The 16,783-nt window shown below is 33.9% G+C and overlaps 1 protein-coding gene across 1 annotated transcript; it reads right to left on the bottom strand.

Annotated features, from left to right (window-relative positions):
* Positions 1–6,081: 6,081 nt before the first annotated feature.
* Positions 6,082–10,359, bottom strand: LOC107418894 (cysteine-rich receptor-like protein kinase 10). The gene is made up of 7 exons (XM_060814248.1): positions 9,432–10,359; positions 8,958–9,080; positions 8,442–8,581; positions 8,088–8,298; positions 7,187–7,424; positions 6,875–7,025; positions 6,082–6,544 (listed from the first exon to the last, which is right to left on the bottom strand). Exons 1-7 carry the CDS (start codon positions 10,225–10,227, stop codon positions 6,272–6,274), a joined length of 1,932 nt encoding a protein of 643 aa, XP_060670231.1. The 5' UTR covers positions 10,228–10,359; the 3' UTR covers positions 6,082–6,271.
* Positions 10,360–16,783: the final 6,424 nt, after the last annotated feature.

Consider the following 16,783-nt stretch of genomic DNA (forward strand, 5'->3'; position numbering starts at 1 on the left):
GCTTTTTGGGATGCCAAATAGGATTATTATGGAGTCCCAAATGTTTCCCTTGCTTCAAGGAAAGAGAAAAAGTCAACTTAGCAAAATATAGTAAAGCTAGCGGAAAATACAGCAAAACCTGGCCAATTTCTCTCTCATGCGCACACCACTTAAATGACCAGTTTAGCTTCGGCCTTGACTTCTTAATGATATCAAGTGAATTCAAGAAGATTTGATCCCATTTTCCACTGCTCAGAATCCATAAATGCACCAAAACTGCTACCTAGGTCTGTATTGGCTTCCACCACTTGTATGCTCAAAACAGGCCTTGTATCTTCGAGTATGGACAAGCTCTCTTGAGAATAAGTTACTCCCTGGATAAAGGCAGAAAGGTTTTCCTTAAATCTCTTAGTTTAAGCCCTAGTGATCAGCCTAGTCTTCATCCGTATCAAGTCAGTACCCCAGTGGGTTGTCGGTTGTGCGGGTTCGGATGGATTCGCATCAGGTAGATGGGGGGATAGGAGTCTCATTGGGATTTACGGTGTCAAAAATGGATGGCTAGATTGAGACAAATCGACCGGCAAAGCTGGCGATGACACTGTTGGAAATCTGGCCGATCCTGGTACATCGCCAGCCTGCCAGCCGTGAAACTTAATCGATCGGCTGGTTTCACAGTCCTCATCGTGCTAGTCTGGCACATGCATGCTGACGGTGGCTGGAGCACAGCTAACCAGCAATGGCCGGTTTCTCTCTTTCTCTCTCTCTCTCCCTTCTCGTCTCTTTCTCCTTCTCTCTCTTCTCCCTCTCTCCTCTCTCCCTTTCTCCTCCCTTGTTAACCAATGAAAACAGCTCTCGTGGGTGCCACTGTGCACTCACAGGTTGGCCCAGCAAATGACATGTGGCACAATGTCATTGGGCACAGCGAACACACACACATCAATGAATAGTAAATGTTGTCTCGAAAAATTTCACAGGTTCGTATCTTTCAAACCACATGTCCAAATCAAACATGCCGCTAGACTATGAACTCATATCAATGACTACTTTACAACCATATAGGAGTCAAATCAAAATTTTCCAAATATAAAAAGTCAACTCTGGCATCCTGGATAATTCAAACCTCAACTTGTTTTGCTCATAACTTTCAAACCGTTGCTCCATTTTCAATGTGCTACTAGTCTACGGACTCGGGTCGATGTGTACTTTAGAAGAATACCTTGGTCAACCTAGAATTCTATCCAAATCAAAAAGTCGAAGTTTAACCCTTCTCGGTTAAAGACGATCACACCCTATCAACTTGAGAAAATTCCAATGTACTTCAGGATGAGGTGCTACACCGGTACCCTGCTATCAATATAGCCCAAAGTAGTTGCCTATAATGGCCATCCAATCCCTTGGACTCATTGATAACATATTTACGAGGCTAGGCTATTCATGGATTGAACATGATCGTTGCCCCGTATGATGTGGTATATACAAATATAAAATAGTATATCTATACATATGTATACTCATGCTTATATCAATCATCCTGGCTATAGAAGAGGGTGGCTTACGCTCACTGTATAATACTTGCCAACCTTCAAGTCCATGGCATCCCACAGGAAGACCATACAAACTTGTGCGCTAATAACATATACAATATAGAACACCAATAACGTATGGTACATCTAAAACCATAACATCCTGATGCACCATACTCTATATTTGTGGTGTCAGGTGGTAGCTATCATCTCAAGTACCACTTTGATTGGGAGGTTAAAGAGAAAAACTTACAAGCGGTCGTCTTAGCATCCCAATAGTGTCGATGCTTATAATAATCATCTTGACCATGGAGTGGGTGGTTGGTGCTCATTGTATAATACTTACTAACCTTCAAGTTAATGACATCCCATAGGACAACCATACAAACTTGTACACTAATCAACAATACAGTACAGAAGATCAGTACTATATGGTGCATCTTAAAAGCTATAAAAATTTTATAATATTATAATTATCGAAATTAGATAAAAGACACATGGATTTATATACTATTACTAAATCCATTAAATTCCATATTTTTCTTATCATCAAAATAAATCAATCAATTTAAATATATTAGCTTTTAATACCATAAAACAAATTCATAATTATTTGAATGCATAAATATAATTGTTGAGCACAATAATTTAGAACTATATATATATATTTTTTTAAATCCTCAAGATCAATTTACACTAAAAATAACATGAAAATCATGTGAAATTTGTATATAACTAAATCATATAATTACATTTCATTATGCATTATAAATTAAACAACAATTTAAAATCCATAATTTCTTTAAACCCAAAGTTATAAATCCTATGCAACATATATTTTATTCGACATAATTATTGGCATCATAAATTTAAATAACAGTTTTAATTAAATATAAATATTGTGTTTGTGAAATTTATGAAAAATACACATATTCATATATTCACAATATATATATGTGTGTGTGTGTGTGTGTGTGTGTGTGTGTGTGTGTGTGTATGTCGATCTAACAAATAACAATAGTGTACACACTAACTTACTAACTTATACACATACACACAAACACATATATACAAAATGAATAGATTTACAAACACACACATACGTATGTGTACATATACATGTATATATATCATTCAATCTAATCCAATTTTTCCAAATCTTTCACATTTAATTTAATAATTTATTCAAAAATGGAAACTTTTCAAATATCCCACCAAAATTCATAAATAAGATACCAATATAAAGCAAAAAAGACAAGGAACATGAAACTAACATTCGTTGGGCTCAACGTCGTTGGTATTGGCCGAAAAATAGTCAGGAAGTTTTGGCCAAATTCCCTTCCAATGTATCTCACAAATCGTTTGGACATTGGACGAATGGAGGCCAATTTCGAATTGGGGGACCCAAAATAATGGGGATAGAGTATGGAATCGGACTGGGTCTATCAAAAAAGTCAAAATCATCAAAAAAAGCTTTACTATAGCCATCAAATTTGGCAGTCGAGCTCACCAGCGATTGGGCTACATCAATGGTTGACATGTGTAAGTAATGGGCAGCTGGAAATTCAACAATTCCAACAAACTCAAGAGAGAGGTAGAGAGAGGGGGGCCCTGTTGGGGGGACCGCCGGGGGGGGGGGGGGGGAGGAGAGAGAGAGAAAGAAAAAGAAAAAAAGAAAAAGAAAATGAAAATGATTTTTATTAAACATGAAATGTGTCCCTCTCTCATTGTGACACATGGCATCTTTATAACGTGACCCATGGCATTTTTGCTACCAAATAAGGTCAGTCCCGAAACATGGACACAAATTTACAGACCCATAACCTTTCAACTGTAGGTCCAAATTAATCGTGCCACCAGTCTATGGACTCGTATCGATAAGCACTTTCATATGACACATGAGTCAATGCCACAATCTATGTAAATAAAATGTCAACTTCCGACTCGTCGATCGGTTTAGATCGCATCTTGTTTTGACCATAACTTTCTACTCTTAGCTCTGATTTTGTTGTACTACTAGTTTACGAACTCATGTCGACGAGTACATTGCCATGGTATCTCGGCCAACACAAAAGTCCTCCCACAATAAAAATTCAACCGTGGAGCCCATTTGGTCAACCCTAACCCTAGTCAATCTTGGTCAAACTTGGTTAAAAAATTCGAACTTAGGGCATTTTTCTCGAGTTGGAGTGTTACAGCAGGATCCACTACAAGTTTGATTGGGTACCTAACATACACTAAAAACATTATTTAAATATCATGTTAGTTCTTCAAGGGTTTTGGAATACATTAAATAATTAAAAATGTATTTCCACTACTTCAGGTTCCTAGAGTTAGACTATAGGAGAGTCAAGCTATGCAATAACCTCGATGGCCTACTACCTAAGATTTGGGGCTTCTCCTAATCACGCTTAATTTTATGAAATTGGGCACTCCATTAACTTCTATTAGCTACTGTGAACCTATGTGCAATTATTTTCTCAAGGGGAACTTTTAACACAATCTAATTTTTACAACAATTTCTAAACTAGCTAAAAAATGGTAAAACCTTAAATACTCAAGAAAAATTAGCAAATTATATACCACATGAAAGCTTGTGAAACAAGGATTAAGATACTTAGCTTAAACGACCTAAACTTTCTATCGGTGATTGGAAATTAGCCAAGAAGATTTGGCTGAACTTCAAATTATTGTCTGAAACAACTTGGAATTTGGAAGAATAGGAGCCATAGTTGAAATTCACGAAAATAGGGGGTGTAAGGGTATGGTTTGGAATGGGTGCACTGGAAAAAGCCCTAAATATTCGAAAAACTACAAGATTCGCCTGCCTAATCTAGGCACTACAAATGGAAGTGGACTGTGAATTTTACGCATTTGCATCGCCTTGAGGTGGGCTTTCCTCAAGGCTAGCACAAGTAACATGAGGTGGACGAAACAACAGCCAAATTGGCTGAAGCTGAGAGAGGGAGGAGGAGGGAGAGAGAGAAAGAAAGAGAAGGGCTCCATTAGGTTGGGGAGGAAAGAGAGAAAGAGAGCGAGAAAGGGCAAAGAAAAAGAAAAAGAAAGAAAAGAAATGCCATGTGGTGCTTTTAATAAAACTACCCCTTGGGATATTTTTCAAAATCCCTTCACACGCTTTTAGTAAAACTAACCACTAAATTCAGCCCATGGGACTTCCTTAACGGAACCACCTGGGATTCCCGGAAGGCTTCTGAGATGGGTCCTATCAGTATAGCTTGTAAGATCTATGTTTGCCATGACACCTTTAGAACATTAAGGGACATGAGATGGGTTTGCCCTATGGTTTCTTTCTTATTCTTTACTGTCCAGTGGTGTTTGGGATGCTATGCACCGCTTTGTAGCACAAGGTATATAGTATGGTTTATTGTTTGCTTTTCAATATAAATATCATTTTACGGTACCATTCATAATTATTTTTCTGAATATATTTACATTGTTTTATGCCTACTATTTAAATTATGATAAGTTGCTTTATAATACTTAAAATGGTTCATTATGAATATTCATTTTATGATATTTATTTGGGTATAAGTTGGATTTTTTAAAATGGTTTTAAAAGGGGAAACTTTTCGAAAGAGTGATAATACGAGATCTTGAGAGAATGATTTATAAGAACAAATTATTATTTTCTTATAGTATTATACCATTCCTTGAGATATCTTTATCTTATGTTTTATTTGTTTACAATTCGTTCCCATAGGTTTAAGTAGTTAGTGGATAGGCTACATCATTCATCAATTGCTCACTTTTGTACTCCATAGCAACAAAGGTATTTATTTGTCATTTATCTTATCCTTATTTCATCTATACTCATGGTACCACCTAAATTTATAATCTTTTAGAATACTTCAATTTAATTTATGGATACAATAATTACCACACTTATGTATTTATGGTAATAACCTATAGTATGGCTTATTGTAGTTGTTGTCTGTAGTATCAGAATTTTACATGATGTTTGGAATTTATCTTATTAAATCATAGTGCTATTTTATTTGCATGTGTTTGGATGTCCTTGATTTGGATGAGGTTCCATTTTCCATAAGAATTGCTCAGTTGGACTTCCTAAGGCCGAATCAACTTGGATTTCTAGAGGGATTCCTAAGATGGATCCTATCATTCATTATGGGTTTAATGATGTATAGTTTTAAAGTAATACTAGAGACACCAAAAAGTTTATCAACATGTTAGCAAGTGATATAGTAAGATAACATGTGATTATTTTACCAGTTGAAAAATTAATATAACCTAAATACAGATAAGGGTAATTAAATATAAGTCAACAAAATAATAACATCTAGTGACTTCAATCACCTTATCTAGCACAGATAGTAGGAGGAAAGAAAATCTTTTGCAGTGGCACTTTATCGTTTTTGAATTATTAATAATTTTTCCACCCCAATATTTCAAACCTATGACTTCCTAGTCATAAATGTGAGTAGCATATATTATTAAAGAAATTTCTCTTTTTTCAAGTTACTTTTAAAATTTGTTTTTAATAAATTTGAAATTAATTATTCGCTAAGTATAATTAATACAAAATACAGAAAAAGGAAAATTAAAACAAATAAACCATGTATGGATGATATTCATTTAATTTTACAATAAACATATTCACTATATATAGAGATGTAATATCACATATGTTACCACCGAGGGAATCCTTCAGTAACTGAAGCACCATTTGTTGACGCTTTGACAAAACTAGTTCTTTCGCTTCTAGAGTGATGAATATCATGTTTATCTGATTATGTGGACCTGGAACTGTAATCTGATTCCAATGACATGTCTGGTCCAAGGGTACTATGCATAAAAAATGCTGGGCGTGAGGGTAGTGGGAGAGTGAGAGAGTTGCTATTAAGCATTAGAACAATTGAATTCATTGTTGGTCTGTCGTTTGCATTTTCTTGAACACACAACAATGCTATGTGAATACATCTCAATATCTCACTTGTTGAAACACCTCTCATCAAGCCATCTACAACATTCAAAGCTGTGCCTTCCTTCCAATTTTTCCATGCCTGCAGCATTTGGTTAATTGTAATTTAATGACTCATCAGATGAATAATGTTTTTTACTGGTCTCACATGTGTATATACATATACATATACATATACATACACACACACACATATATATATATATATATATATATTATAGTTTTAATCACATCAAGATATTATGAATTTAATAAAATGTAGATAACCAATCATTTTCTGCCAAAAGATTGGCTACCCACACTGCACCTTGACTTTATTAGAAATAGTATATTTGGACTTGATAGTCATATTTTATATATACAGTACTTTATGCAAAAATAGAAAACATAATGCAAAGATTGTCAGACTTACAAAGGATAAAAGGTCCTCTACATCATCTCCATTATGGAAACAATTATTTTTCTGTCCACTTATTGTCTCCAGGAGTAACACTCCAAAACTGTAAACATCAGACTTGACAGAAAAATGTCCATTCATTGCATATTCCGGAGCCATATATCCACTGTCAATAAAATGCACTTTAAAACAGATGGAAATTGAGCCTTGATATAAATATATATGCTCATAATTTTTATGATTTCCGTTGATCTATGATACAAAATAAATTATCATAGAAAAACATTATATTTGATCTTGAGCCAGAAAGCTTAAATATGTACTTACTAGGTTCCCACAATTCGACTTGTGTTCGCTTGAGTTTGATCAATTATGAACAACCTTGCCATGCCAAAATCTGAAATTTTAGGTTTCATTTCTTCATCTAACAAAATATTACTAGCTTTAAGATCACGATGAATAATTCTAAGACGAGAATCTTCATGGAGATAAAGAATTCCTCGAGCAATGCCTTTTATAATTTTGTATCGGGTATCCCAATCCAAATCTGCACGCTTGATTAGATCTGCATATTTGTACAAGTAATTTCGTCAAAGCAAAACATGCTATGATATATGTAGTACTTTTTTAGTTGCTTAATATGTGAGAAAAATGAAGTACATGTTGTATATAAGTGGTGAAATTCATTTTAGCCTCCCCCTTTTGTTTTGTATTTTTTGCACAAACGGTATATTTGAAAATTTACACTATAGCCCCTCTTATTTTTCTTTCACTTTAATTGCCTTTGGCAGTAAGCTTTTAGCGAACATGTATATTTTACTCAAAATTACAATTTTAAGCTTCTCATTTCAGAACATATTTAATTTAGAAAAAAAATATATATAGAAGGACCTATGATTATTTATTGATTACCCTTTCTTATTCACGTCATAAATTTCTAAATAAATTATAAAACAAAATTTATAGTTATAATTTGAAAACAAATTTAAAGACAAAATGATAAATTAGTTATTTGTATAGAAAAATTTGCAAAAATTTTAAGTGTCATTTTAAGGGAAATATATAGATTGACTAATAGTTTGACTATCAAATGGGTTAAAGTGAAAACAAAATGAAACTTGAAAGATTATAGTGAAATTTTTGAAAATGGAAATATGGAATATGGGGATAGAAAAAGTATAATATACCCTATATTAAATTTAAAAACAAAATCAGAATGTAGGAGTACCAAATATAAATTGATCTAGACTTGCGTTGGGGACAAACTCATAGACTAGAAGCCTTTCACTTCCTTCCAAGCAGAAACCGAGGAGCTTAACCAGATTCCGATGTTGAAGCTTTGCAACTAACAATACCTCATTTTTAAATTCCTGATCGCCTTGGCCAGAGTTTTTTGACAACCTTTTAACCGCAATGTTTTCTCCATTGGAAAGCTTTCCCTGAAAATATATATTTATAGACAATAAATAAATAAACTAACAAAGGAAACTACATTAAACGATAGGATATTTTTAAAAAATAAAAAATAAAAACAATATATACTTTTTTTTGTCAACAAAAAAGATATTATTATAGTTGTTACCCTGTAAACCGGACCAAATCCACCCTGTCCAAGCTTGTTTGCCTCAGAAAAGTTATTTGTGGCAACTCTAATGGTGCCAAAATCAAATTGAAGGGATTCTTGGATCGAAATTTCTTCCACATCTTTACTCGAAGGATCAACTGATCAACATAGACGAAAAATAAGTTACTTTATTTAGACGTTTCAAAGAGTCGCGTCTGATGCTGTTTAAAACCATTTCTTAAAATTCTGTATGTTCCAACACTATCACTCATTTTAGATGAGAAGCCAACACATCTACTCAACTAATTTAGATTTAAAAGATTTTTGTAACTTTTTTTTTAATGCATAATGATTTTTAGCGACAAGATTCATTGTTGGGAATTAAAGTCCGTCACTGTCGATTGATTAGTTCACAGAAATATTTGAACTTTTTATTTTTATTTTTAAGTTTCTAATATCTTGGTAGATAAGTAGTCTCGCCTAACAAAGCCAAATGTTTGAATAAGAAGCAAAAGCAGAGGGATCTGAACTTACTTTCAACTCTTTCCTTTGCCTTTTTGAATTTTAAGTAGGCGCAGACGGAGATAATTAGTGCCACAAAAACAACAGTTGGAACAACCACAAGCACGATCGTCCGAGTTGTGTTTGTCTTCTTTTCTGCAAAAAAATAAGAGCTCTGCTCCGGTAATGTTCTGCTTAATAGTATTAGTGAAACCAGAGGATCTCTTTTTTGGCCGAAATGGAAACAGATACCAAAAAGTGAAAAAAAAAAAGAAAAAAAAAGAAACAGAGTTTCAAAATATATATATATATATATATAGATATATATGTGAATGTATATATATATATATATATATTAAAAAGACAAAAATGAAAAATAAAAGCCCAAATTTAAAACTCCCTAGCCATAAATGCGTAGAAAAAAGGAATTCAATAGAATTTAAGTCAAGGAATACTACTTGTCAATATGTTAGACAACTGCAAGCATCGTTGATGGAGAACACATACCTTTTGATGTGGTAGGCGTGGTTGAATTTGGAGGAGAAAATGGTGGTGGTGAATTATTATCTGAAGGCTCATAGAATAAATCGTTGAGCTCATACCTAATTTTACAGCTGGGCAAAAGTATTTGCCCTCCAATTTTTCCGCGAGCAGTTCCACTAACAGCATCAACTAAGCAATTTTCACAATCTCGCTGTGATAAATCAGGTGTGCACTGCACAAGTGCATATACGGTCCCGAAGTTTTGAGTGAATGACGCATTTCCTGCTGCATATTTGCGAAGGGAATTCCCACCTGCTGCTTGAGTTCTTAGTTTATCAAACAGGTTCTTAAGCTCTTCATCAAATGCCTCAACGTTGGATGAGATATTTTGAGGGTTAAGAAGAGAGATATAAGGACTAGCTTCCATGACTCCAAATATGGAGCGGTACGAGTAGCGCAGCATACACTCGTCGTACCATTCAATTGCTTCCTTTTGATTAGGACACCGCTGTGTCATACTATTTCTGGAGTAATTGAGGCAACTACGGCAAGCATCCGGCTCAATATCTCCTCTGCAGAGGCCAATTGCGTAAATTTGGTCGGAGTTTTGACCGTAGGAGGAATTATAAAAGCCATAGTCGTTGTCGGTGTTAGAGAAGAGGAAGGAGAGGAGCTGGTTGAGGTTTGTTTGGTAGGTACTATTGGTAGTGTAGTTACCTTTCTCGTTGTCACAGACATGGCGTACGAAGGTTGGTTGAGCAATGGCTCGAGTAGCAATGGAGATGAGACAGAGGAAGAGAAGCAATCTTGAAGAAACCATTGCTATTTTGTTGCCTCAATATGATGTCTCTGTTTGATGATAAAAAATAAAAATAAAAATTAACATATATATATATATATATATTATGTAGCGGACATGCTTCAGCCTTTTTCCTCAGATCAACCACCTTGTGAAAATATTAATTTGTTAAAACAGTCGACTTTTTCCTATTTTATTGGTGTTGTTTTATTTATTTATTTTTTTATATTGAGTGGGAGATATTTCTAAATTTTTATGTTCATGAAATTAAGAAGCTACGATTGGGTCTGAAAGTGCGGAAATTTCCAAACAAGATATCGCTTTCTCCTTCCGCGTAATGATGGCACTATTGACTTTTGAGCAGCAGGTTTCTAATTCGACTAGGTCTGGCCTTCTAAAATTCAACTTTGATGGCGGTTATATTAATTCTGTGAAAAATTTTAATCTGATAATGCACAATTTGTTTGGACCATAATTTAGAACTTTCTAAATTAACTGTTGAAGGATTTATTTTGAAATTTTGGTTAAATGATATCTGACATGGTCTGAAGAAAGAGAAACCATTCAGTTTCCACTCCTTTAAAGAAATAAAAAAGTTGGAATTTGCATTAGTCACGCATAAAAAAGTGCAACAAGCACGCCGGGAGACTTCTTAGCTATAAATTGAAGCTTCATTACACATTGAGCTTAGGTTGCTATGCTCAACATATAATCATTAATGTTTTAAAGTGTAAAAGTTACAAAAATATGTGTTTCCCATACTGACTTTTTGTGAAGCCCATTCCCACTTCGCTCATGGCCTGGCCTATAACATCCCATACTGAGAAAATTATCAAAATTTGAATTTTTAATCAAGCTTGATCGGAATTGTTTAGGGTTGACCGAGGATATCCCACCATTAACATTTTAGTGCAGCTGAAATTTTATTTTGACTAAGCCATCATTGTGAAGAACATATTACCACGAGTTCATAGCCAGACAGCACACGTCACCTCATTCTGAACTATGGTTCAAAAAGTTTTAGTTAAAATAACTTAAAGGGTATTTTGATAATGTTTAAATGGTCCACTTATTTTAAGAACGTGAATTTTAAAACTAGAAAACATTATTTAATTATTCTATATGCATATATGTACACCAGGTGGTATTTCTAAATATACATATACAATCTTATTATTATTTATATTACTTTTCTATTATTATCATTATTAAGTTTTAACATTAGTTTGTTATAATTTAACACACTGTTTAAATGGGAAATGTGTCAATTTGTCAAATTGGTAACACATATGCACGATGAGGATTTTTGAGTTTGGATGGAACGTCCAAGTTTATGACAGCTCTAGGATGCCAAGGATCACATTGATAGTTTTTCCCTTTCCCGGTAGTCAACGACACATTGAAACACTAGTATGGTCAAATGATAGATTGTAGTAATAGATATGGTACACAAGGATTTTGTTATTATTCTATAGTTACAGTACATGGTTGGGTATATTTTGTTTTTAGACAATTATAATTCATAACTTATAAAAATATTATTTTATTACAAGGTGGAACAATTATCTGGTTTTGATTTCCTTGTCTACGATTTATGAAATTTTTATGTTGAAGATAATTAATGATTTTGTAAAAGCTATTCATCGAAATAGAGAAATTTTCAAAGAGTAAAAGTGAAATTTTGAGATAAATGATTTTTAAGAATAATGTTCATTTTTATAATACTATATTGTTCCTTCATTAAGCACATCTTATAGCTTTGTAATTTTTTTTAACTTGTTTCTCCTAGGACAACTAGTGTGTACTATGTCTGGGTACTGTTCCATTATCATCACCTTTGTATATTACATCATTAAATCATCTTCACATTCGACACCCTTATGCTATTGATGTATTGTCTCTTTTCTACTTTCTTATAAGACTATTATACATCTTGTTTTATTTATCTTTGTACATAATTACTTTCTTTTAGTATGCTTTGATAGATTGAATTAATATGCATGCTTATTTATGCTTTTCTTTCTCTTGAGTTGGAACCTTTGATGGGTATGAATGCCAATGATTTCAGAATTCCTATTAAAAATTGTTATTTTTCTTTTTTATTGTATTGTGTTATATTCAATTTATGAGAAGGTCCTGCTGAACTGAACCCTCAATACTTATTCAATGGAGGTTCCCTAGGTAAGGTCATCTTGAGTACTCAGACAGGACCCTGGGATCAATCCTATCAACAAGGCTATTTGTTTATGCTTGATGAACTTATTTTATTTACTTATTGTTTATTTATATATTGATATATTTATAAATGGATAAAATTGAATTTCAAGTGATGACTCTTTTATATAAGCTATTCTATTTTATAAATGATTTTTATTTATTTATGGCTATAAAATGGAATTATGAAAATTTTTTATCTTCATATTATTAGATTTATTTATGACTATTTGGTTTTTAAATGCACCATATAGCACCGATATTTTCTATATATATATATATATGTTATTGATTTCAATATGCAGGTTATATTTAATTATCCTTTGAAGAACAACATTTTTGTATTTGGTCATTCCTATGGGAGTTAAAATGGGTGTGGGTAGGCAGATGTTTTTCAATGATGGCATTAGCCACCATTTTTAGATGATAATTTATTTAGCATTAGCGTCTTTTGGATGATAAAAGAGCCACGTGCAAGTTTTCTTCTCTCCCCCCTTTCTATTAAGTGGTGTTTGGGACGCCAAAAATCACTTGGCAAAATTGTATTATCATGTGGTGCATCAGACATTTTTCTCAATATATTTTATGTTAGGTGTACCATACATTACCGTGACAATGATTGTCTATGTTTATAGATGGTTGGATATGGATTATGCCTACGGATGATTTATTATTGTTATGCTGCCTACTAGATCAACCAGTTGGATGGTTACTATAAGCAACCATGCCTGATCGTATTGGTAGTAGTATTTCTACAAGTAGTGATATGTATTAATTATGCCCTCGGATAGTTCATGCTACAGGATTGTACACCAATATATTATATGGTACATCAGATGATTTTTAGTTTTATTTGATCAATTTTTACACTGGTTTTATATGGTTTCAATGCTTTGTATTTATGATTTTATGTATGTTTTAATTTATGGTTTTAAATAATTTTAGATATCAAAGTTTAATTATTTTATTATAACGATATTAATGTTATTTTTACTCGCTTGGAGGATTTTTATTTCATTCTTTAATTGTCTTACTTTCGTTTTCCTTAGATTCAATTATATATCTGTTATGTATATTTATATACCTATTATGTATATTTATATATATACACTTATATCTATGTATATGCATATGTTTTTTGCATCTATTGATATGGTATGAGGATAGTGGATTCATGATATTAGATGAGAAAGTTTGTTTTGAATAGATTAGCCTACGGGCAGCTATAAAGAACCATCTGGAGGTCATATATACTAACATGAATATATATCTATATATATGTATATGTGTGTATTTAGGTTGGTACTGGATAGTAATGACGTTATTGGAATTGTATTTATGACTTTAATTATTTAATTGAAGAATTATTTTCTTATGTTTATTTCTATTTGACAATCCCTATTCTTAACATGCTCTGAGGTTGATTGTTGACTTGAAATACATGTTATTCTATGTTTATATATGTTGGATTTTATTCGTGAAGTGCTGAAAACTTTTGGACTAGTAGCATGTAGAATGTATAAGGTGGATGGGCATATAGGAATGGGTTTTACATGCAGGACAAAATTTGAGAAAGTCCATATTTTAGCAGAGATTTTGCTTGATTTTTTGTAGAGTTTTTGATGGGGCTTCCCTAATCAAGTCTACTATAGGAGCCTTAGTGTGATGACCAATGTGAGCGAGTGCAGGACATTGATAGGCTGCTTGATGTTTAATCTCACATCCCTGTGTGTAGATTAGGGGTTAGTTAAAATGTAATGGTAGTCACTAAATGTAATAATGGTCACTCTTATAACGCCAAAGCCTTTTTACAGTGATTGGTTTCGGGATTTTGAAAGAACTCTGAAGTTTAGTGTAACATCCCGTCCCAAAGTACACCGGAAATTTTTCCAACTTTGACGGAGGTTGACCGTTGACCGAAAGGGTCAAAAGTTGACTTTTTGACTCGGATGAAATTCTAGGTTGACTGAGGTACCGTTACGAAGTACACATTGGCACGAGTCCATAGACTAGTAGCACGTCGAAAACGGAGCTACGGTTTGAAAGTTATGAGCAAAACAAGTTGAGGTCCAAATTGTCCAAGGGGTGCCGGAGTTGACTTTTTATTCATGCAAAGTTGATCTTTGACTCATGTATTGTTGTGACGTACTAGTTGATACAAGTTCGTAGACTAGCGGCACGTTCAATTTGGACATATGGTTTGAAAGTTATAGACGTGTAGAGTTTTTCAAATACTGTATTATTTTAATTTTATTTTTAAAAAGTGTAACAATATGCCACGTGTGACTTAATAAATGTGACCATGTGTCACTATGTTGAGATGCCACATGTCAACCATGTTTAATACCAAATTATTATTTTATTGTTATTTTATATAATAATATTATTTTTTTAATATTATTTAATTAATTTTTAATTTATTTCTTTTTTTTCTTTTTCTTTTCTTTTTTCTTTTTTTTCTTTTCCCCCACGTGGGAAAAAAGGCCACGGGGCCTGTTCTTCTTCTTCTTCCTCCTTCTTCTTCCTTCTTCCTTCATTTTTCTTCCCACCGGCCGTCTCTCTCTCTCTCTCCCGTGTTTATCTTTCGCCGGCCACCACAAGCTACACGCGCCGGCCATTGTCCAAGACTACATGCCGGCCAGCTCACCAGCCAAATTTGGTGGCCTGCCGGCCGGCGACTCGCCCAGATCGGGCCTGTGAAGTCGGTGGCGGCGGCTTGAAATTTTCCGACGATTCCGCCATATTCTGGCCAGCCCAGTTCAAATTGCCACTTCTCTCCTCCTATTTTGGGTCCTCTGAATTCAAATATGGCCTCCAATTTCCAAAATTCGAAGTGGTTTGTGAGATGTGAAGGAATCAAGACCGACCGAAGCTTTCTGGCCAAATTCCGGCCACTACCGACAGAATTGGGGTCGATGGAGACCGGTAATGCGATCCTCATTCCACAAGCTTCGATTCGGTATATTATTCGACAATTTTGGATAACGTTTGTGTTTAACCCCCCCGGGTACCGGATATTATTTATCCGAATAAAATATTAATTTATTTGACTGTGTGTGAATTGTGTTCTAGGAGCACCGGTGAGTCGTGGAATTGATCCCATGGAGGATCTTAGGTTAATTGCATGCTCCAGGTGAGTGACCCACCTTGAAAACTATTTTGGGCAATTAATTATATTTATGTTGTGTTAATTTGATATCTGGAATTTATGCTCATGTGGCGTATTTTAAATATAATCGGAAAAAAATATTATTTTATATATATATTTACCCATTGGTGCTAAACAGAAATTTAGGGTCATTAAGAAATTCCCAATTATTATTTTATTATGATTAAATGGTATTTATTACACATGAGCAAGTATTTTCAGTAATTAATTGTGTCTGGATTTTATATTATTTTTGGGCATAATTGGTTTGAATATTTTAAGAAAATTATTTGTTTAAATTGGTGGTTTAATTTTCATAATTATGCCCGTGGTATATTATTTGTTGAACCGCGTGTTGCGAGAAAAATTATTTTTATTGGTTATTGGTTATCGATGTTTCGTACCGGGTTTGTTAAAGAAAAATATGTGGAATGGTAAATATGAAAATTGGTATATTTTCCACGGTGAATTTGGAAAACGGTACGATTATAATTAATTTAATAATTGTTTTAGATGCACTCATACAGTATTGGTGTTCTGGTTGTATATGTGGTTTAGCGCACAAGTATTATGTCTCCCGTGAGTTGCCATTGGACTGAGGGCAGGCAAGTCTTATATATTGCGCATCAACCGCCCCCCTCCTTGGCCGGGATGACGGTTTCAGCAGCGGTACTGTCGGGATGCCGAAGTGCCGTTTGCAAGTTTCTCTCTTTAATCTCCCCGCCAGTTGGTGCTCGGGATGCTAGGTATCGGAGGGCATCACTGGTATATGGTGTGGTGCGTCAAGTACAAAATTTTCGGATAGAAATTTCAAACCCCAAAGAGTATAAAAATTATTTATCATATTTATTTACATTTTATTTATATATGGGGTATTTATTTATTGTTTATTAAATTAATTGATCCCTTGGTTTTCGGGAAGTACGAATATCGGGTTTTGTGAAAATGTTTTAAAAGGGGAACATTTCCAACGGAGTGAATAGTGAGGGATTTGAGAGAAAATATTACTTCAATTGTTTATTATTATTTATTTATTTAATTCCTTTCATTGCTATATTATTAATATTAAAGGTGTTCAGTAGATAGGGTCACTCATTGAGATGATTAGTATCTCACGTTTTTAAATTTCGTTCCCCTAGGTCCAGGTTGGGAGACGTTGATCGTCCGGGGCGAGCCCGACGTCTTAGTTCATTGCCGAGAGTCCAAGAAGTATTT

This window comes from Ziziphus jujuba, chromosome 2 (assembly GCF_031755915.1).
Source record: "Ziziphus jujuba cultivar Dongzao chromosome 2, ASM3175591v1".
NCBI lineage: Eukaryota > Viridiplantae > Streptophyta > Magnoliopsida > Rosales > Rhamnaceae > Ziziphus > Ziziphus jujuba.